At 42.0% G+C, this 23,849-nt stretch overlaps 1 protein-coding gene across 1 annotated transcript in view; it reads left to right on the forward strand.

Annotated features, from left to right (window-relative positions):
• The window catches only part of necab2 (N-terminal EF-hand calcium binding protein 2), a 101,568-nt gene extending 82,573 nt beyond the window's left edge, over positions 1-18,995 (forward strand). The window contains exons 10-13 of the mRNA XM_070907956.1: positions 8,707-8,819; positions 16,285-16,362; positions 17,182-17,273; positions 18,967-18,995. Coding sequence (XP_070764057.1) covers positions 8,707-8,819; positions 16,285-16,362; positions 17,182-17,273; positions 18,967-18,995 — 312 coding nt within the window. The remainder of the gene's footprint in view (positions 1-8,706; positions 8,820-16,284; positions 16,363-17,181; positions 17,274-18,966) is intronic.
• Positions 18,996-23,849: the final 4,854 nt, after the last annotated feature.

The following is a 23,849-nucleotide window of genomic DNA, read 5'->3' on the forward strand; positions in this document are numbered from 1 at the left end:
TCAAGTTGGGTAAAAAAAAAAGTGTGTAAAGTATTATTCTACAATTTTCCAGAAGCTTTTTAGATGTTCATTTTGTATGCAAGTGGTTTGTGCAGGTAAAGCATTCATCTCTGTAATTGCCCTATAAATAGCAGCGTGTCTAAAGAGATTTGTTGTTGTTTTATCCGGCAAAATATGAATGAGTGGATCTGCTGTCCCGCAGCGCATTAGTACATTATGAAACCTCAAAGTGTTCCGTGCAGCCATTCACTCTAATTTCACCAGGCAAGTTGGCCCATTTATAATTGCAGCAACAGTCTCAGCGATGGGATTTTAATACACATGATAACATGGGAGCTGCACACCACAGATACAGCCTGCGATTGAAGGTTCCAAGTCACAAGTGATCTGTGTTGCTGTTGCTTTTGTGCCTTGTTTTTGATGCTAAGAGCTGATCGCTGTTTCTGCATGGCACTTCCCAGATAGTGATTCCCTTTCCCTTAGATTTCCTTGCGCATGTCTTTGGACTGAGGGAGGGAACACCCAAAGGAAACCTACAGACGGCATGATGGCTACTCAAGTTAAAGCTCCACTAATTCATATTTTTGTATGAGCAATGAACAATCTCGACCTGTCCAGGGTGTACCCCGCCTCTCGCCCAATGTCAGCTGGGATCGCCTCCAGCCCCCCGTGACCCTGTAAAGGATAGATGGATCAACGGTCTAAACCCGCGGAGAATTATCACCCGACTGCAGATTAGTTCAGCTTCACAGGGCGTTTTGGCGTCTTTTAGCAAGTTGTTTTGGTTTTACGACCCGCGACTTCACTGTTTTGGTTCAGTCTCATTGTTCTCATCAACCTTTTTTTTGTCAGCCACTGTACACTGTAACAGCAGACAGATAACATTAGCATTTAGCGGCTAAAGAGCTGGTGGAGACCAAACCAGAGCTAAAATAAGGATTAAAATATTCGGTAGTTGTGTACAGCCAATTGTTTGCTAAGGCGATAGTCATCACAACTTTCATAAGGACACAATATGTCAAACGTGGGATTTTCAGGTGGTTTTGTAGTCCTGCCTTCCAGTAAAAAAACCCAAAACAAATATCAGTGCAGCTTTAAATGTCCACTTCCTCTACTAGCTATACCAAAATGCTTTTTTACACAAAACTGGCATGCTTTATTTGTAACACAATGAGCCATTTCCTCTACTGACTGAATAGAAACTTACCATATGAATTACATTGGTCCACTGACTTGGAATGAAGCAAACCTAAAATCATACTCGTTTCTTGTTACATACCTACTACTTTGAGGCAACCTACACCAGTTACTTTAAGTCAAACATCCTGAAAACACAGAGCAACATCCTTTGGCAAGTTACTGCCGGCCAAAAGTGATGACAGCCACTGTTGTAAGTGTACTGCCGCTGCTTATTGTAAGGTATTTATTCTTCTTCTCCCGCTGCTGCAGTCAGCAGGTCGGGGCACTGTAAGGCATACTGTAGTCATCCATCTATTCATGTAGCCCAAGGAGAGATATGCAAATCATCCCTGAACTAATGAAGGGGCTCCTTTTTCTTTTGTTTGAATAAATGAGGGATTCCTTGAGCCCAGAGCTCGCAGGAGGGAGAGGAGGAGAGGGGGAAAGGGAGGAGAGACAGGGATGATGAAGGAAGAGGAAGGATGAGTGGGAGAGAAGAGACGTATAGGGGAGGAAATAAGAGTGAGAAAATATAGGGACGTTGGGAGGTCGGGAAAAAAACGGGAGAAAAAGAAGAAGCGAGAGGGCGGCAGAGCCTTGAGATGTCAAAAACAAGAACTGGGGCAATGAAGAGATGTGGGGAAGAAAGGCATGAGGAGAAGACAGAGTGTGTGGGGGGGGGGGGGGGGGGGGGTCGAGAATGAGAGAAGAAGACCTGAATGTGGGTAACTGGTATTTCCCAGTTCCCATGGTAACGCTAGACTGATTCCCCCCCCCCCTCTCTCTACAACATACTCACACATCTTTCTGCTACTCCCATTTTCATACCCAGTGGTATAACATCCCACACTACCACATGCTAAACACACACACATGCTTAACACATATAGAACAGTATGTGTCCTTGATAGATGGTGATGATCTCTGCATATTTTACACAGTTGTCAGTGCAAAGCCTCACTGGGGGGGTTGCATACAGATGTGAGGAGAGAGAGAGCATGAAATCAGTTTAAATGCTTTACATGTGACATACTTTCAGCTCACTCACATTTGCCAGTGTGTGTCCTCACTCTGGTACAGCAAGTTTTTGATGGTTTGTCCCATGGTGTGTGTGTGTGTGTGTGTGTGGAATTTCTGACTTTGGCGCCCCCCAGAGGTTCTGTGCAAAATGACTCTGCGTGGGCTGAAAGCAGCAACATGGACTGCATCAACTTTCAAAGGCACTGAAACCATCACGGTGCCTTAAGAGTCATTTAAAAGATGCTACAAACGCATGTTCATCGTGCGCATAGTGGATTTCAATGATGATCACGTAAGCAAAGAGCAGAATGTGTCCCTGGCTGCTGTGCTTCATGCTTGAGCATACAACCCTTTATTTTATTTTTAGCTCAATCAGGTCAGACACAAGTCAAAATGAATGCAGACGCTTTATTTGATGCAAATGTTGACCCTGTCCATAAGATAGATGTATAGAGATGGAGCCAATCAGAGAGCAGTGGACGGGGCCTTGACACTGGTGGCAGGGAGGGAGTTGTTATGTTGTCATGTTGTCCGATCAGGAGGGAGAAATAAATGTAACCTCAACCATGGTCTTTGGAAATGTTAATGTTTTCGCCACCCGATGATCCATGATATCGCTCTGCTAGCCCCTTCGATCCACGAGCCAACAGTTAAGTGGAGTTTTATACGATGGGCGGAGTTAGCTCACCGCCCCAAACCTCGTTTGATTGGACACATTTATATATACACGCCCCCAGTGCTGGGTGAGAAAAGAGAGACACACAGAAAATTATGACAGGGACACTGTGTCTTTAAATGCAGTCCATCAATAACACCCCACAATACACCTCACTGAGAGATAGTACACCACTAGGATTATTGAAAGTACAGTTTCACCTGAAGTAACTTTATGTTTTTGTACGTTGAAAGACAGAGAATTCATACACTTTGTTTCTATAACAACGGACAGGAGGAATGTAAAGAAATGAAACAGGGAAGAGAAAGAAAATATCACTGGTGCCATGTTTCAGTCTGTTAGCTCCTTTGCCCGACGTTCCAATGTATTTAAACCATTTCCTCTGGGACGAACCCAAACTCTATAGTCAAACTTGGTGATCACTTTCAGTTTGGATTCCTTTTTTTTTCACTTTTAAAGTCTTGTTAGCTGCAGTTTGAATAGAGAAAGTGTCACCTGCTGGGGAGCCGAGTGTCTCAACATCAGACTCTGAGAAATTAGAGGGTACAAAAACATAGAATGTCAACATTATATCACGAAAGCCTCTAGATAGACTGCTGCCAACAGGAGAAGAACTCGTCCTTTTGAAGACTGAAAAAAAACAGGGTGGAAGGACGCTGATGGAGCCCAGGAAAAGACAGAAATCAATGATATTTATGAGCCTATGAACGAGGCCCCACGTACCTTTACGACATGGTGATAGTGTAATGGTCAGCCACTTGTCCAATCAAACAGACTTGTGGAGTCAATACTGTCATAGAAACACACACTGCATGTAATAATTTGCAGGCTTTATAGGTGCAAGAAGAAGAATCATTATAGATGTTCTTGCTGACACAGCACACATTCACACACATGCTGAATGCCATTATATGATCTGTATTGAAAGCTCAAGGCAGTTCTTAAACAATAGAAAGTAATGAGCTGCAAACCTCTGACAGGCGTCTGTGCATATTTCAAAACTGGTGGGGAAAATCCCCCCGTACACACTCTCAAACGTGCCGACCGCTGTAACTGCACCAATCTTGTTAATCATTTCAAATGTTTGGCTTGATCTCAGGGAAGAGGTTTCAATATTGTTCCTTTCATCCTATTGCTTTTTTTATTTTTCATTCACCAAAGCCCAGAGCTACAGGCCTGACGGGGGACTTGAACTTGAATCAGACTTTAAAGCCTTGAGACTGAACTTGTTTGTTAACGGTTATTGCAACAAAAAAAAAGGTAATTTGTATCTGTTTTGTTGGAATTTATATTCATATATATTCAATACCAGCAGAGATATTACAACTAATGGTGGACAGAGAAAACAAAGAAAATAGTCCATAATAGGTGTAATATAGCTGTTATTGTTTAGTCCCTCTCACTCTTCTTCTTGCAGTACGATTCCTGTAAGTGCATCTCATAAATTCCTTTTCCTGAGGAGTCGTATTCTGATGCATGTGTTCGGAAAGAAAATGGAAAATGCTGTCTGACATTTTACTTCAGGAAATCAGCATTTAGCAAACACTTTGCCGCAGTGGCGCAATGAATGATGAAAATTCATGTCAGGCCTTCAACTGATGTCTCAATCCGTTTCCGTAAATGGGTCATATTTGCTGAAAGGATTTCATAAAATAAATGAAGGCATCAGTTAGGTGCCTGATGTGTGTCTCAAACAATACAGTAACCAACCACACTGGGGACATTTATATTCCACAATTATACACATTAGACATGAAGGCTGATTCTGAAAACTAGTTTGTAGAGTCAATATTCTTCACTTTCACTCTGGTAGCCATAAAATCAGGTAAAATCGGGGTATTTCTGGCATTGTGGAGAAGACATTTGTACAAGTGAAGGGATATGGTATTTACAGAAAATATGTTAGCAGTCAAATGAATATAGAAAATGTGCAAAATAAAAAAAAGATTTACTGACTTTTCTTCGGTGGCTAGCCAAACGGTTAGCTTAGCGTAAACAGCTATCCTCCTGACTCTGTGCAAAGGTAACAAAATCTTCCTACCAGCATTTGTAAAGCTCACTAATGAACATCTATATCTTGTTTTTCAATTCGTACAAAAACCCTAATAGTAAAAGCAAAAGGTTGTGTGGTTTTACAGGATTATGTGCTGTAACTATTTAATGTCCGGGAGCAGTGACTTCCTGGAACTACAAGATTTCCAGTCTTTATGCTAAGCTAAGCTAACCGTCTTCAGGCGCCATCTACTTATTTAGCATACAGACAATGAGAGCGATATCAACCTCCTCATCTAACTCTTGTCTGTTCCCGTCATGGATGTAGCTTTGATGCTGACCCTTAACGCAGGTTAGTGGTACTGTGAAAACAGAGCCGGAGAGTTAGCGGCTCCAGATTTATCACCTCTGCAGGGCCGCGGCGTAACCGATGTAATCGCACTGATTCGGTCAGGGGGGCAGGAGGGTCGATGGAGTGGTAGTCATTAGATTAACAGAGGCTGCAGGGCAATGTAGTGTTTCTAATTAAGTTGGTATGATGTCTGCGTGTATTTGTGGGAGTGTTCATGTATGGCGGCTTTCACGTTCTGTCACTGTTACGGGTGCTTCACACACACATGTAATCATTGCCTCATAAATCACACACAATAATCTTCACTGACGAACAGCCAGGTGTTCATGACAGCAATTTGAGTTAATGGCAGCAGATATACTGTCATTGCATGCCAATAAAAGAGACAAAGTGACAGAGGCACACAAGCACACAAGTGGATGCAGATGTGATGAATACTTAGAGCCTGCATGTGCACAAGCAGCGAGAGCTGTCGCTAATGTCTGCTAAATATAGAGAGCTCTCTTCTTGGGATGTTTTACAGCAAGCTATTTCCTGTCACACAACAGCTACATAATCTGATATCTAATATCTGTCCTGATGATAGCAACAACACCTCCTGTGTCTGCAGTCACTGCCAGTATCTTAAAGATGATCTGGAATATGTCTCAGGGAGAAGGAGTGAAAGATTAAAACCAGAACCAGACCGTGGTGAGAAAGAGCAGCCAACAGGAATTATGGAGCAGCAGTGCTTTCCGTGCAGATAAAGAGGACTTAATCACATCTGTATCCTGGAGGAGACTAGGAGTGAGGACAGACAGAGAGAGAAGTCCAGAAAGGACAAGAAGAGTTGGAGGAGGGTCAGCGGCAGAAAGGAGTTGATCAGTACCCGAACTTCAATCAGCACATTAAGAGTCTTTTACAATCTTGCTAATTTGTGCATAAAACTGGGCAAACACAAATCACGTGGAAACCTGTTGAGATATGTGACGTTACTGTAAATACGTGCAGTGCAGTCTGGGTGCAACTGTGGTGCCAGTCCCTTAAAAGCAAAGAGCAATGTTTTCTTGCATGGCTTTTTACACAAACGGTTATCCGTCATCCAGAAAGAAACAACAACATATTTCTCGACAAAGATGCACCGAACAAGTCCCCAGAAATGTGTTCTCTTACATAATTAATAAGTAAAAAATACATTAATGTAAAAATACTACATTACAAGTAAACGTCCTGCATTCATAACCTAAAAAAGTAAAGTAAAAATACATTATCAGCAAATTGTGGTCATTAAAAGTAAATGTAGTCATTCTGCAGAGAAATGGCCCTTGAGGGGTTCACAAACCAACCGTAATCTATAACAATGCATTGGATTTATTAGCTTACGGTATGTTTTTTATGTTAAAGAAAAGTGAGCAGTAACTGCAGCTGTGACAAATGTAAATGTAGCGCAGTAAAAAGTACAATAACAGTAGGATAAAATGGAAATAATCAGGGGAGAAGAAGAAGAAGAAGAAGAAAGAAGAAGACATGGCAGAATAAGAGAAAGTAGGCGTAGCAAGAAAGTTAATTATAACACTTAAAGTCAACTGCAGGGAAGCAGCATGAATTTATATCTAACAGAATAAGATTATCTGAGGACAGAGGTTTTTTTCCACAGCGCACCGGTGTGGGTGTGTGTGCAGGCTGATTTACTGTGGCTGTGTGTTTGTATGTTTGCTACAGTGTGTGTGTATTAGTATACTATTAAAGAACTATAACCCAGTCGACTGTGTGTGTGTGTGTGTGTGTGTGAGTGAGAGAGAGAGAGAGAGGGAGAATGTGTGTAGCGTGACCGTCAGTGTGTGTGTGTGCCTCAGTGAAACACTGCTGGAGTTATCTAGGTCATAGTGGATGTTTTTAATTTTTAATTGTACTGTAGTGAGCTACAGTAAAGATGGCGCAGATAGCAGCTAAACTCGTCTTGGTCTGAAACCAATGCAGCAGCAGTTCTTTGGTCCTGCTTGTTATCAAGTGGATTTAAACAAATAATTGCAAAAAATCTTCCAGGCACTAATTGTACAGCACTTTGTACACCATACACACACACACGCACGCAGATACACACACCTTCCACACACTAAAGCTTCTACTGGGATGCGAGCTACTGCACTGTACAGAAAGTTAAGATAAAACGAAATGATGCAACAAAAGATCTGTCCAGTCTCTCTCACACACACACACACACACACACACACACACACACACACACACACACACACACACACACACAACAAACCGCTGGGTCCCCAGAAAGCCTCCATCAACATTTCTATAGGCTGTGTGAGATTATGAACACTTTGCTATTACCTGCGGTTCACAGGGACCGTGGAAGGGCGCTTCCTCATGCCCTCGCCCTCCCATTGCAATTCAACATCAGGGAAATTGCTTCTATCTGTAGTGGAGGCATAACAGTTCAGCCACAGATGAAGGCAGGATTGGCAGTTTGCAGTCGCAGATCTCCTGGTAACTGCAACACATAACTGCACATGCAACTACGACACAGTAGCAGATAGCTGAAGATGACATATGTTAACAAATGACATGTGTTTACAGCAAGAGCACGCTTGTTAGCTGACCACTTTGCAGCTCGCCAACAGGCTGGTATTGAGAGTACAACCAGTTAACAAGCTGGTGTCATGCGAGGTGTCATAACGTCAGCATGCTAACATGCACACAGTGTCAATGCTAACATGCTGATGTTTGGCAGGTAATATTTACCATGTTCACAGTCTTACTTTGGCAGTAAGATTAGCATGTTAACATTAGCTAAATAGCACTAAGCACAAAGTGCAGCGTGTCGTTAGTTTCACAGGTGTTTGGGTTTCGCAGTATTGGATCAACAAAGTCATTAGGATTCATCTTTTTGGGGCCCATGAACGTTTGGGCAAAATTTCATAGCAATCCATCCAATAGTTGTTGGAAATGAACAAATTTGATAAATTAAGCAAATTAATCTAATATGCATTAGCAAATACTGTACAAGTAGGAAACGTATCTGCCAACTCAGATACCGCCATTTTATTCCTTTTCCTACAGTTTACTATCCACTCCTGGAAACCACAGCATGATTAACATTCATGTAATTCTGTGTAGGCACTTGGCTGCGGTTAGGCAAAGACTGTGGTTATTACTGAGAAAGTCAGGGCTGACTTGAAGCTTGACACATGATGCAGTGACCGCAATCCAAGCAGTAATTACATTTCCTCCCAAATGTATTTGGCAAAGCAGATTACAAGAATATAAATGTATTTTGGGTTGAAAAATGAGAAATGTCAGCCAATAAAGACAAACAGTAAGCCAATTAAAAAGTCAAGTTAAGCTTCATTGTTTGGTACCGAACCTTATTGTTTGTATTTGTATCTGTCTGCTTGTAACAAACACAATGGCTTACAATAATATTAAAATATCAGTACAAATTTGACCTCTCTCTCTCTCTCTCTCTCTCTCTCTCTCTCCCTCTCCTCTGCAGTCCTTGTTGCTGATTCGTCAAGAGATGGTGGTTTCCCAGAAGAAGCTCGGCGAGTTTTGCGAGGCCCTGAAGCAGTACCTGAAGAATGTCTCCACTCAGAGAGACTGCTTTCAGTAAGTCTCACTGCTGCTCCACATTTTCACAACTGCTCTGCTGCTGCAGAGTGCAGCACCATAACCCTAATCATTTTTAATATTTAATGTGTCAGGACCTCGCTGTTTTTCTCACTTTATTAAGCACTACCTCCAATATTCCCTTCTCTGGTCCTGGATTGTGTCAGTATTTTTAAGTGTTCATGCACACACACACACACACACACACACACACACACACACACACACACACATACACACACACACAAAACATGCCATACCTACTACAAACCTCCTGTGCCTCCCACTTGGCGCCTCAGGGTGCTGTGGAACAGTCTAATATCCAGAGAGATTTCTCCAAATCCCAGGTTTAATATGCTGTATGCATAGTCCAGAGTCATATTCTGAATATGCCCTTGGCAAGACTTCAAGGTTTTGGCTCTACTGCATTTCTTCTATTTGTGTTACTCCACCAGTTAGTGCCGTCTGTATGTATAGTGCTCTTGCATAATATTCAAGTAATTCAAGGCCTAAAAAAGAACATTGTTCAACTGGTTAACTGATTTTTTTGGGGCCTCTTGGGGCCAACAGAAATAACATAAACACGACATTGACACTGACATCAGACATTAGTGAACAGTATTTATTTGCACATCCAGCAGACACAGAAGAACACCATCAGTCATTTGAAGTTGTGTGTCTGGCCACCTAATGAATGTTGAGTCCTATATCCACCCTCCCTTTAGCTCTGTTTTTGGTCTCTCCCAACTCCTGAAAGAAATACCTGGCTCTTTAGCTGCTTGGCAGGTAGTGCACACTGGGTGTATCAGGGCTTTGTCACTGAAAACAGCTGTTTGAGTCTGGATAGAACACTGAGAGCGGCGAGACTGAACCGAAACAGTACAGCTGCGGGCTGTAAAATCAAAACAATTAGCTAAAAGATGCTAAAACGCTCCGCAGAGTTAAGAGGAACTGCAGAGTAGGGTGATAATTCTCTGAGGGTTCATCACTGCAAGTACTCATGTGATCCATTGTTAATATAAAAATGTCGCGTCATGTTGTCACGCTCGTGATGACGTCATTACGTTACGTGCGGTGCGAAACGTGGCATGGCGCACGGTGGCTGCGTTGATTGGAAAGTCAGAGAGAGAGACTGAGAAACTAAAAAATGTCCATCGTTCAAATAACTTATAGAGTGTTAATATTTGTGATCATGTTTCTACATTTAGAAATCTTTTGGATCAAAATGTTTTGTGTGTTTATATGATGAAAAAAACATGTCAGACTTTAGTTTTATTTATGACACAATTTCAAAACAATACGATAATCAATTATTATCGTATATAGACTTACATTATCTTTTAGCTTAGGTTGTACATATTTTAGGAATATGAAGCATTTGAAGATACTCCAAAGAAATTACATCACAATAAGCTAAAATTCCAATATAGGCACTGCTGGACCATTTCTATTACAGAGTTCAAAGCAGTAAAAAGACTCTTTAACGTCAAACTGAAAACAAATCTCAAAACAATTATTCCAAACTAGAGACCAGCAGCGGTTGAGATGGGAGACTTTGTGCATACGGGATAACTGCTGGCCGGGTGCTTTACCAGTTGTAACTTTAGGGCTAGAGACATGTAGGAAACTACAAAGAGAAACAAAGAAAAAGTGGGCTTTTTGGCAATCATACTAAACAAATGTAATCCAAACACCACGCAGCAGAGACACACCATCCACACCATGAAGCCTGGCGGTGGCGGCATCATGCTGTGAGGCTGGTTCTTTGCAGCAGACTCTGAAATTCTGGAGGAAAACTTGCTGCAAAAGACATTTATTTTTCCAGCAAGACAGCAATGACATCGACACAAGAAAGAGTTCATGTCCTGGAGGGGCCAAGTCAGAGTCCAGACCTCATTCCAGTCCAGAATAATTCATGGCAGGACTGTCAGAGGAATGAATTGAAATACAGTGTGCAGATGTGCAAAGCTGAGACAAGCGTATAGTATCCACATGAACTCAATCTAAAGAGGGGTGAATACATGCAGTGGCTTTCTAATTGGGCAAGTGCCATGAAAGGTCTAATGGTGAGAATGTTTTCAGAGGACCTACATTTAGAAGCAAACAACTGAACAAAGGAAAAGCAGCAAAAGGATAAATCCATATTTTATATGTTTGCATTCCCCTGATTCCAATTTAGTTTGCCATTTTTTGTGACCTCCCAACAGAATAGCACCACCATATCTTGTAATAAAAGGGTGACTGTGGGGGGGGGGGTTCAGAGCAAATAATGTCCTAAGATCCTCTGGATGGAAGATGTTGGAAAGTGGAACAGAGCAAAGGTTTTGGAGTCCGAGCAGGTTGTTGTTTATCGTTTTGGTTATGAAGTGCCGTAGTGCCGCAGGCTCACACTATTAGGGAGAAATTGGTCCCACACAATCAAAGCCCTGTAGTGACCCATGGCTCTACCCCGGCTGTCAAGGGACAGGCTTGAAATTGCATGTCCTGACCTTTGAAACTCTATGTTATAAACCTCTTTTGCTCCTGTGAAAGTTCAGCAACTGGCTCCTTGACTTACTGATGCTGGTCCCTGCACTGTTTTCCAAGCACATTTACCTCCTTTATAAAAAGCTGCTCCAGTATCGCTGTTTGTCAAATACTTTGATTGTATGTCTGTGATGTAAACAATAATCAGTCTGCTTACAGTATGCAGTAATTAGTTTATTGAGACAGCAGAATTTTTAAAACCAGGGATATAAATTTAAACAGGAACCATGTCACTCTCAGTAGCCACTCTCAGTGTGATAGACATCAAACTCAAGGACAATTTAAAATAACCTTTTAGCCATGTGGCTGCAGCGGTGTCCTTGTTGGTCGGTCAGTCGGTCGGCCCTCCACTTTGGTCCAGACTGAAATATCTTAGCAACTATTGGATGGATTGGTATAACATTTTGGACAGACCACCATGACCATGCTCTATATCATGTACCTGTGGAGAACCTGTACGTGTATGTGTATAAAAAGTCTTGTTTCATGGTCCCCAGAGGACAAATCCTGCTGACTTTAGAGATCCACTGATCCACTTTCTTCAGGTTCACAGTTGTGTTTTTTAGTGAAATGTCTCAACATCTATAAGGTGGATTTGCCATGAAGTGTGGTACGGGCATTCATGTTCCTTTCAGAATGAATTGTAACTTTGGTCATCCTTTAACTTTTAAGCTAGTGCCATCATCAGGTCCAAATTATAAGTTGTCCAATACTTTGGGTTATGACCAAATAGCTGCAAAACTAATGACATCCCCATCAGCTTCAGCCGCACTAATTAGCAAATGTTAGCACGCTAACACATTGAGCTAAGATGGTGAACAGCAGCATGTATTTTAGCATTTAAGCATGCTTATGTTAGCATTTAGCTCCAAGCACCGCTGTGCAGCCTCACAGAGCTGCTAGTGTGCCTGTAGAACGTTGGTTTTGTTTCGTGCATTTTTGGTATTTTGAGGTGAACATGAAGTTGGAACATGAAGTCATTGATTGTTTTTGGTCAGTATGCATGTCCGTTTTTGGATTTGGATTTGGATACTATATTTTACGACCAGGGACTTTGTCATCCGTCCATTTTCAAACACAGTTTTTTGTAATTAACAAACTTCCAAGGTCTGTGGGAACCTTAACAACCCCTTTCCCGACAGATAACAACTGCAGTAAGTCACACACTCAGTCCACTTCACGCTCTGGTCCTGAAGGACGAAATGAAGCCATTAAATGTTTCAGCTGAGGTCAATAGACACACATACAAACACGTCAGTCATTCTGATGATGCCGTTAGTTGTTTTTAGCATTAGCTTTTTTACTGTCTTGTTGGTACCTTTATTATTCTCTTACTTTATCAGCACACGTGGCGGCAGCACAACGCTTATAGGTAGCTGAGGTAAATAATACACCAGGGAGAAGGAGCTTTGAGGGAGGAAGCCTGCTCATTACCTCTGAATAGACTTTTCACTCCTCTGTCGTTCTTTCTCACTTTGTGCCACTGCATGTCTTTCCTTTACTCGCTCCTCATTTCCTCATTTAATCTTGCACAAACAAACTGTAATATATAAAGTTTATTTAGTCTCTGCCTTCCGTGCTCATTATCTTTTAGGGTGAACGTGTGATTACATGAGCAAACACTTTATTATATCCTCCAGCAGAGCTCACACAACTCAAGTTATTTCTTTTGAAGCCCGTGGAAACTGTTGAGCAGGGAGGCAGCAGCCTGTCCCCCCAGTGCCCTCCTCAGGTTCAGGGAAGAACTACCTTTTAATCTGTGTGCACACTACGCAGGCCAAGTGATGAAGTCCAATCTTCCGATGACAGAAACTACAAGGAATTGCAAGTTATTGGTATTCTATATGTCATTGGTCATAGTCGTCTGTCCAGAGGGACTGAATACCATTTAATATGGAGCCGTTGTTCATTACAGCATAGCATTTCATATTTCCCTCATCATGAATTAGTTGTGTATTATGGAGGCCCAAAGTGTTCGATATTATAATAATGATGATAAATAATCATATTAACAAACTGCGCAAAAAAAAGTACTCTGAAATCGTTTGAGAAATCATTAAAACTCTAAAAAAAATGTTATTTCATCATTTATTTTTATTTTTGAAGTAACAAGATTTTAATCAGAGTTGATTTTTGATCTCATTCTAGAAATGTTTATTTCAAAATGCCCTTTTTTCCACGTCTATTGAATGTCACTCTTCATGGAGCTACCACCCCTTCCCCTTGCTATGCCTCGGGCCTCTCTTAGCCGGCTCAATACATTTTACCAAATTTAGCCAACTAGCTCCTGTTAGCTAGAGCAACAACGGTGCCACAGTAAACCTGAATCAACCAGCTGGAGTCTGTTGCTGTAGATAAGCACACAGTCCACAGACACAGTAACTAACCTTATTTTACATAACAAGGCTACACATGCTACCCACCCGGGCGGCTAATTAGCGAGGTAAGGTTTTGATCATGGACTGTTAGCAGCAGCAGCTAGCTGCTTTATTCAGAGTGACTTCAGCAGCTTGTTACTCAGACAAAGAGTCATAACCTTGTGAGGAGCAAAAGGACAGAAGGCCTTTCTCAATACAGAGTACCTGAGGACGTACGATCAGGCTACAGCTGAGTGAAAACATTATTAGCTGGAGGAACAGTATCAGCGGATGAGAGTGATCTCTGATAATGGCCCATCACATCAGCTCCTCTCGTCCCTTCTAAAAGCAGCAGACAGTTTTATGGGTCGGTAGGGGAGCCCACAAATATTAATATGCAGCACTTCAAATGCGCTTTGTGCAAACAATGTCCCTTTTATGTTGAATTTTCCTCTCACCTAGATGTGAAGTTATTTAAGAATCTTGATCTTATCAGTGAAATATTTTCGCATTATTACTGTCTATCTTTATATTTTTCAACTTACTTTGTTTATTGTTGTGCACCAAAATACCCAAGGCAAATTCCTTGTATATGTAAAGCTACTTGGCAAAAAACCTGATTCTGAAAATCTTCTTGAGTGATTATGAAAAGCTCAGGATGGCTGTTATAATCCACCTGCATTCACTGTACAGACTCTCTGTGGACTAGTTCACCAGTCTGCTGTGTAGAAAAACAAAAAAAGGTCATGTACCTGTCTATTTTAATTTGTGTCAGATAAAAAAAATCAATGGGAAAGAGGCAAAACTCAACATGCACGAAAGGTGATTTTGTTTTGTTTTTTTACGATTTTAGGTTGGTCTAGTGCTTGCACCATGAAAATTGCTTTGAAAATTGAAATGGAAATTGTGTTTGTGATAAGAGGCACCCTGAGCAGGCACAAAAGCAAGTGTAATTTCATGCCGAAACAAGTACCAAAATTGCACTGCACAGCCTGATCTGCATAAACACAACCTCAGCTGCTCCACTCCTCTCACCTCGATGCGTTTAGAGACAGAAAATGACCAAACAGGAGCAGGTGCAAATAATGGACTTGAGTCCAATGAAAATGGGATTGCATGCGTTGGTGCAACTTTCCGCTTTCTACTGGCACTAAAGCAGAGGTCTTTGTACCTCAGGATTGTCTTTTATAATGAGTAGTTCACAGCAGTCTTGTATCAAATGGTTAGACTGATTTAAAGGCTTCATTACATAGAAGACATTCCTAATGACCTAATGCTTCATAACACAGTGGAACACCACTGACTTCTTCCAACTGCAAACATTGGAATGAGGTTACAGTGGTGGTTTAAAGCTGCTATAATAAATATTTCTACATGAAGAATGGATCAAATGACTGTGTAATGTGAAAGAAGTCACTTGTAGGGTGCTCAGCTCAACGGAGAGTTTTAGTGCCGTTCGACTTTACTGGTTTGGCTCACTCTCTTCAGTGTTGTTTCCAGATGCAGCAGGCTGCTGTTTTCAACAGAAATGCTCTAAAAACCCGCTACATTACCTGCCCAGCACCAAACGGCACATAAACAAAGTTAGCAATTAGCCGGTGAGCAAAGTGTTTGGCTGCTAAAGTGCAAGAAATGTATCAACCATATGTATCAACCATATGAGGTGATAATACTGTGTGTTAGTGTTGTGTTTATGTCTTTTTGTGCTGCCCCCAAGTGGCAAAAAACCAGCTCATGCGGTTTGATGACGTGGGTAGTGCCCGCATCCATTTGGGCTCATATCAACTCTTGAGCACCATTCTTCTGCCCCCAGACACTAAAACATTGTTGCTGACCAGATGCAGTCCTTTTTGTGGGTTGTTTAATTTTTGTCAAATCGACATTTCTTGCACCATCTCATATTCTCAGAGTTTCAAGATTGCTCCAACGTGACAAGTGGTTCCAGTTTAGCCCCGCAGCGCTTAAGTGCGGCTGTGTGAGTGACACTGGCAAGTAAACATGGACAAGGAACCCATGTGGATTATTGTTGAACCCTCACTTCAACACATTCACGCTGCTCCAGAGGCAATATGGAGCCGTTGTTCATTACAGCAAAGTGTACCCTGTAAAGTGCCTCATAGAATTGGCCAATAACATCCAACTTCCCCCGTTTGCACTGACCTGGTCTCACATTGTTTACTTGTATTATTGCAAGTTTCATTTTTACAGATAGGAGGCAACTTCCAAGCCCTCATCTTGGTGTTAAGTGCTGCGACATCAATATTGTGCGGGACGAGGAAACTATTTTTCATTTCAATAATATGCCTTTAATGTGCACCTGTGATGACTTACGTTTCCTCTCCACCCTCCATCTTTCTCTTTGACTCCCTCCTCTGCCATGTCGAATCTATCTGTCGCCCTCCTCTACCATCACTCATGCCATCAATCTTCTGTATACGTGCACCTCTTTTTTTCACCCCCCCCCCCTCCATGATCCACTTAACCATTCTGTCACAACTCTCACTTCCTCACCCTTAACTTTCCACGCCACCTTCCCTCCTCTGTTATCCACTCATCCCCATTCTCCTCCGTCTCTGCCCCAGTGTGACTGCGGTGCGTCTCCCGGACGGTTTGTCCTTCGTCGTCTACGAGTTCTGGGATGGAGAGGAGGAGTGGAAGAGGTGAGTTTTCAATCGCATGTGGCTTTATGGACTTAAAAAGAATAATATTTCAATCTCAAGCCCAAGCCCCTGGCTAATACCTGTCACTCATGCCAGTATTAAGAGCTTTTTGATTTTCTGTGACTTGTGTGAACAAGCTTCTCATAAGAGCGTTAATGCAGTTAAAGTTGCGGTCTTGCTGTGAGACTAAAAAAGAGTGAAATGAATCTGTAGATGCTGAGGAGGCCCGTTTCATTCCCAGTGCTGATCTGCTTTAAAAGTATGAAAAGTCATTACTGAGTGTGGCCATTCATTTTGTTTTTGGAAATGCCTTTGCGTCAGCTCCTCTGAAAGTTCTCTGGAGCTGAGCGCTCCTTCCTGCCATTGTTTTCATTGATTGGCGATCGCCAAATAAAGAGAGGGCGCTCACTTTTCTTCCATTACTGTCACGAGCCTGTTGGATAAATTCCTCCATCCACATTTAATTATCATTCTTCAGCCATCCGCTCGCCCCCGGAGTGGCTGAGGCACTTGAGTTGCGTCAGGCCATCATGATTTAGTGATGTAGTGCCGGTGCTGGGCATGAGGAGAGGCTGCTGATGTAGCTGCCCGCTGATCAGAGATTCTGCCTCACTGCTCGCTGCATCCATTAATATTTCAACTCTTACAGTAAAGGCTAAGGGCCGTGCTAAGCGTTTGGAGGCTATGTGTGCTTGCGTGCGTTTATGAGTGCCTGTGCAGATGCGTGTGTACGTGTTATGTGTGTGTGTGTGTGTGTGTGTGTGTGTGTGTGTGTGTGTGCGCGCGCGCACGCTCTCTCACTCTCCCTTCTGATTCCAGGCACCTCCAGTCGGCCCCCAACAAAGCCTTTCAGCATGTGAAGGTGGATACACTGTGCCAGCCGGAGGCCATGTCCTCTGTAGCCGTGCCAGGTCAGTGGTGAAACACTACACAATGAAACAGTAATAGAATGAAATAAGGGACATTGTTTTTATTGTCAATTAAAGGAGCAGTCCAATGATTTTATACATCTAGACCAGTTTACTTGTTATCTGGGTCAAATCAGGGTCTGGGTTTGAAACACATGAGAATTTGCATCATGGGAAGTGCAGTGGTGTAACATTTACTCAATTACATTATTCTGCATAATGAGTACTTTTACTTTTGGTGCTTTATATACATTTTGATGTTAACACCTTTGTACTTTTACTCGAGTAACATTTTGTATACAGGACTTTCACTTGTAACGGAGTATTTCCACACTGTGGAGTTGCTGCTTTTACTTCAGTAAAAGATCTGAACACTTCTTCCACCACTGGGGAAGTGAGTGATCCACACGAGGGACTAAAAGTAGTAGACTGGGTCTGTTCCAACACCCACGCTTGCTGTATTTGCTCAGACATGGTCAGTGAGTCCTCACTCTAACACATGACTCAATCAATCAATTTTTTATTTTATTTCCACATGAAGAGATGGAGTAGGGTGAAGTGTACAGTATTGCCGTTACAATCAGATGGCAGTGAAAAACAAATTCAGCTTCAGGAGGACTAATAAAGCACGTAAACTTGCTGTCTTGAAGCATGTACTGTAGACCCACTGTACATAAAAGAGGCATAACATGATTTACACTTAGCTCTAAATATTGCTCCAAAGGAGTATTTGTGAATTAAGTGTATGGTAGGTTTGTTTGAGACAGGAGGCTTTCCTGCTACCTGGCCGTGCATGAACACACACACTGCTCGAGAAAACAAGTTTGGGTATTGGGACAGACCAAATATCTCAGCCTCAGTCTCTGGCAGGACCTCCAATGGGAGTGCAATACTAAATTCAATGGAGTGCATTGTTGATTTACTTAATCTGCCTAGTTTGCTCACTTAATTCATTGTTTAGTTTATAAAATATCAGAAAATTGTGTTCCATGAGCCCAAGGTGACGTCTTGAAATAGCTTGTTTTGTCCAACCAACAGTCCAAGCCCAAAGATATTCAATCTAATAAAGATATAAAACTATAAAAAAAATACTCACATTTCAGAAGCTGGAAAAAAAAGGGACTGCTTGGCTTTTTTTTTTCTTGATAAGTGACTTAAAGTATTAACCAATTATCCCTCAAAAAAAACAATTGAAGTAGAAAACAATAGAACAAAACAGAACAGAAGTTAGTCAGTGATGAACAGGAAATTATGTAAAAATACCCAATTACAGAGCAGAGCTGAACAGCGATACCGTCTCCTCATAATCCGGAGAAAGTGATTAGCGTTTCGTCAGCACGTCTGGCTGTGTGATTACTCGAAGCTCAGATGCATTCTGAACAACTAAAGCAGCCTGGCACCATTTGAAACGTCTGACTCTGGCACGCATCCCCGCTCTGAGGCATGGGCCGTCAGTGACTCGAGGTGGTGCTTGGCAGACCGCCATTTGTACTTTTCTTCTTGTCTAACTCTCTTTTTTTTTTATTCACCCTGTCCTCTCACTCTCGGTCCTCTGTCTTCTGTCTTCTGTCTTGCCAAATGTCTCCTCATCTCCATTCAATCTGCTTCCTCTCATTCCCTCGCACGTCTTTCTCTCTTTGCTCCCCTCATTTTCTTTTCTCTCTCTCTCTCTCTCTCTCTCTCTCTCTCTCTGCAGCCGCCTGGTGCAGTGTGAACAGGGACTGAGCATGAAGATATTCAACTACACGCCAAGACTCCCGGACACTCCCCACTTCCTCTTCAACTCCCCCTCCAACCCTAAAAACCCTTTCCCCCACCCCTGCATTTCACCCGCTCTCACACCCTCCAACCCAAACCCCTCCTCTATCCACCCTCACATTCCTCAACTCTTTTTGTAAGTACATGTTTACACAGTGCAAATGAATGGTGTCAACTGCAGTGAAAATTGAACAAACAGTGCATTTTACAGTGTGAGATTACTGACATGCGTTTGCATCTCACCATAGTAGTTTGCTGGCTCAAGATATTGGATTAGGTCATGTTCATGTTTCAAGTAGCTTCGAGCCACTGTTAAGTGGAGTTTGTCATGTAGCACGGACCCTGGCGTTGAGTTTTTCATGTAGCAGTTACTGTTTTTGGGGTAGTGCATTTGGGATGTGGCATTTTTTTATTTCTACATTCCTGTTGGGGTTGAATTTACAACAGGCAGCTCATCTGTTTAGCAGTTGTTTCGTAGCAGCTGCTCATTCCACATTTGCCTCCGCACACAGTGTTCAAATAATTCAGTTTCTTTTGTTTTGTAACTGACGCAATGCTTTGGACATTATTCTCACATCAGCCATTCCGAACTCACGTCAACATGTTGAGCAAAATGAGGACTGTCGACAGACCTAGTTGCCAGATTAGCTTGCAATCTCAGGAAAACTGAACGCTTGAATTTTAGCTTGAAGGTTAGCTAGCTCCCTAGCTAGCTGTCAGACTAAGTAAGTGTGGTTGGGGTTGTGTAAAAAAAAAAAAGAAAAAAAAAAAGATATATTATGGTGAAAACCATGACGGCCTTGCAAGCAGTGAGCGTGTTTTTAGAAATGAAAAAGTGCAAAACGCGTGGTTTAAGATTTTCTACACTCACATGGACAAGATCTAGCAAAAAGCAGTATAGTCGCACGTCTAGTGGCTTGACTTAACTTGTATCTATTCATACAATATACTAGTACACACAATATTCATACGTACCACATAATGTCAATTTGGGAATTTTCAACTAGCAAGCAGGAGTTTCCCAGAAGGACCTGAAGACAGCATCATCGTTAGGTTGTGATAGCTGGCTGTAAGAGGCCAAATGTCATATAAGCATGAATTTAAGACAACCCCTATTTTGCAACCCCTGTTTTTGGAGGAAAAAAAAACAACAAAGCTTTTTGAAGCTCTAATACAAGGAAGGCAGACATCTTTTAAATGTATCTAATTAAAAAGATAAAACTGTTCTACCATCTCAAAGAGAACCTGTTGGACTAGTTGAGGTATTTTTATCAACAAGAGAGAGACAGACAGAGAGGTTTTCTCACTATAGGTTACAGTCCTCTGCACACTCATGCTATCAGAGAACCAGGGTTACGGTCGTAACTTTAGGTTTTACTTACATTTATGCCAGTCTGCGAATGAATGACGGCACTGTTCAGGCGTAATTTCGGGGGGGGGGGGGGGGGGAACATTCTCTTATATATATCGGCACGTTATTTTACCTCAAACTACAAACCTTTATTCTTATTCAGACTCATGTCTTCTGTTGTGTGAGCTTTATCTTGCCGAGTTTCCTCACCCCAAGTACCAATGGCTGCTGTGGGAGTAATTTCTACGATGGTATGACCTTATTTAGCATGTGTTAACACCACACAGGTTGTATTTGGGTATGTAGATGCCAGTTTTTGATTGACAGACACGTAACTGTCTGTGATTTGCATTTCTTCATGCAGCTTTTATTTAACGAAACACTTTGGGTTAAGAGTTGAATCTCGAAGCATTGACATCAGGGTCATGCAAGAGGTGAGATAAATAGTTTTGCTGTCAAGGGATCATTTCCGACTTCGACAAGAGTCTGCTGCTACCTTGAGACAGAAGGGACTAAGTAGAGAGATGAAGGCAGCACCTCACTGTTCTCCATGCAGCTGAAGTTTGTTTTATTTCCGCCTCCTGTTTGTGTATTCCTTGTCTGAGTTGGCGATGGGTAGCTTATATTAGCTGTGTATGTCTAGTAGAGATTGTACATATGAAAATGTTGTTCTATTATGATTATATTTGTATCTTTTAGTGCTATGGTGCAAAGTTTTCCTCAGTGGAAGTGGCAGTAGCTTTCTAGGCACTGCGGCTTCTCGTAAACAGTTTGTTTGAATCTAAATACCTACCATCCGAAACTTCAGACAGATACACCCACCTGAATGACATTTGAATATGAAGCCTTAAACATCACCACATGGTAGAGGAGGTTTTGAGGGTTTTCAGAGGATGACTTTTCTTTTTCGATGTGATGTAAACTCCCAGTAAGCGGGGGAACGCCCACTAGCGGTCTTTTCAGTTTGGACCTGTTGGCATCAGATCACGCAGCACCAGTTTGGTGTTGCATCGACGTATTATTGAGGCAAAGACAGTTTCACCATTGCATTAGATTTCTGTACACCAGACTTTTTCAGTTGGAAAAATAACCTTGACTTTAGAACAGGACTTCACATCAGTTTAGCACACAGTAGCTGATAGATCAACCACCTCAACATCGATATCTGTAACACACAATGATCATATATTTTGCCACCATTAACCCCAACTACAGGAGACAATACCTACAGCTCAACTGGAGGACATTACAGAAAAATGTCGACCATCCGCATCACATGTGGGATAGGTCTGATCAGCTGTCCGTCAGAGAATAAGACCGTGTGATGATATTGTTCAAATGACTCCTGTGCATAGTTTTCATGTTGGCCTTGGTTTCTTTCCATGATCCAACTACATACAAGTAGATTGAAACCTCTACAGTAAATTATAAATAAATGTGACCATGTGTCTACAAATTGGCTAAATTGACAAGCTTTCCTTCCTTCAGCCCAATTCATGCTGGGATACACTCTGAAAAATGATTAGAAACTAACTGAATCAATCGAGGTTAAGTCTATCGCCACCTTTTCTGTGTTTGGCCTGTGTTTTTTGGCGGATTTGTTGAAAATCGATCAGATCCACCCCGGCGTGTGTTCTGATCTTTGGAACAAATCTCACCATGTTCGAAACTGAAATCTCATCCGTTCACCCTGGGATGAACTGAGGTCAACTGAATACCCCCAGACGCTTCACCTAACCTCACCACCACTATAAGCCCACCATTGTAAAACAATCAGACTGTCACTCAGAAAGCACAATGTAAAAATGAGTGAATATTGTGACTTAAAGAGTATATTAGAGGTTGTTGAGTATGAGAGTATTTAGATATATATATATATGTTACTGTTATCTGGTTGAAGGTTTGTTGATGAATCACTCCTTCTTTATAGCTCTATACTTTCAAAAGGTGCCATCTTACCATCCACCTCACTGTTGAGTCTATTTTCTCTATTTTCATCTGTGAATGACAGCCAGTCTGTCATCTAGCAGTACTGTGGTAGCAGTGAGTGGGGATCCAGCTACACTGATAACTAACATCGATCCAGCACCGCGCTGGGCTGCATTGAGCAGGGCAGGACTGCGTGGAATGTGGAAGTGTTGAATATTGTTAGATATACTGTGACAGAAACACGTATTACAGTAGGCTTATAGAACAGGCATGCAAAGGCGCTGCTGCTTTATCTGTGAAATGTCTCTACTAATCTCTGTGTCAGTGTTAAAGGTACCCTGTGGAGTTTTTCACCACTAGTAGCGCTAAAGAGCAATGTTTTTTTTACAAGCGTGTCCCTGATTTGTTTGTACGGCGTGGGTGACAGGGTTAACATTCTCGCTGCTGGTTTCATGCTATTTTTCTGATCAACAGTTAGTGGCGGAAATGTAGCGACGCACCAACAAAGGCAAGGAAGACGAAGGCTGCTAGCTAGCAAACACGGATGTAAACAATGAAGGATTTCAAATAGTCATTTGTTAGACGTCAAGGATGCACACCGCTGTCACTTCACATGCGACTAGCTTCACTGCGTCTTAGAACGCTTCCAGCTAAACCGGAACTAGCAGTGGTTTAAAATGCCGCTGCAGGCTACACTGGACATAATTGCTGTGTCAAAACAAGTTCAGCTGAGCCGGAGCTAACCTGCAGCTAAATCAGATGCACGATGAGGTTAGCTTAAGATCAGCCCAAACACAACATCATAAAGGTCTGTATAATTGTCTGACTTCTGTCAGTAGTCCAAAAAAAAAAAAGCTGCATTTTCGTTTTTCACATTTCACTTCATAAAGGACGCAGCAACGAGGGTTAAGAGACCACGTGGTTTAGTTCCAGACAACAGAGGTTTAAACTCGTCCTACACCTTAAACTGCAGCTAAGCTAATGACTGATGGGAACGCCGAATGTAAACACGAGTCTGGTTGGTTTACAAGAAAACTCCACGGGGGCACCTTTAACCTTTCACTTCTTTAAAAAAAAAATAAAACTACTTGCAGTCCTGTGCCACTACAAACTGTGTCAAATCTTGTTTGCGTTCAAGAAGGAGCTGCTGTACTCTGAATAGAAACATAAAGCCATATTGCATGGATTGGTGTTTACATGTCAGTGACTTACTATACTGATAGCCATAGTTTTACAGTACTCGAGTGCCCAGCTGAATGCAGCCCACACGCTCTGGTCGAGGGTGTCTTTCCTGTACATTGTGCCCAGCCTGGGTTGTGTATATGAGGTAGATAGTGAGTGAACTGTCAGAAATGCCAATACTATTTCCTATTGATACATTCCTGAATGTCCCTCAGACTGTGCAACCTGTTCTTTTCTATCCTCCTACTCCTCAGTGCAACCTGTGCTTCGTCATACAATGAAAGAGTTATGTCTTTGAAATGTCTCCTGGCAACATGAAAAAGATTAAACACGGGAGGACACACAGTGTGTGGGGACGA

The sequence above is a fragment of the Enoplosus armatus genome, chromosome 6, assembly GCF_043641665.1.
Source record: "Enoplosus armatus isolate fEnoArm2 chromosome 6, fEnoArm2.hap1, whole genome shotgun sequence".
In the NCBI taxonomy this organism is placed as follows: Eukaryota; Metazoa; Chordata; class Actinopteri; order Centrarchiformes; family Enoplosidae; genus Enoplosus; species Enoplosus armatus.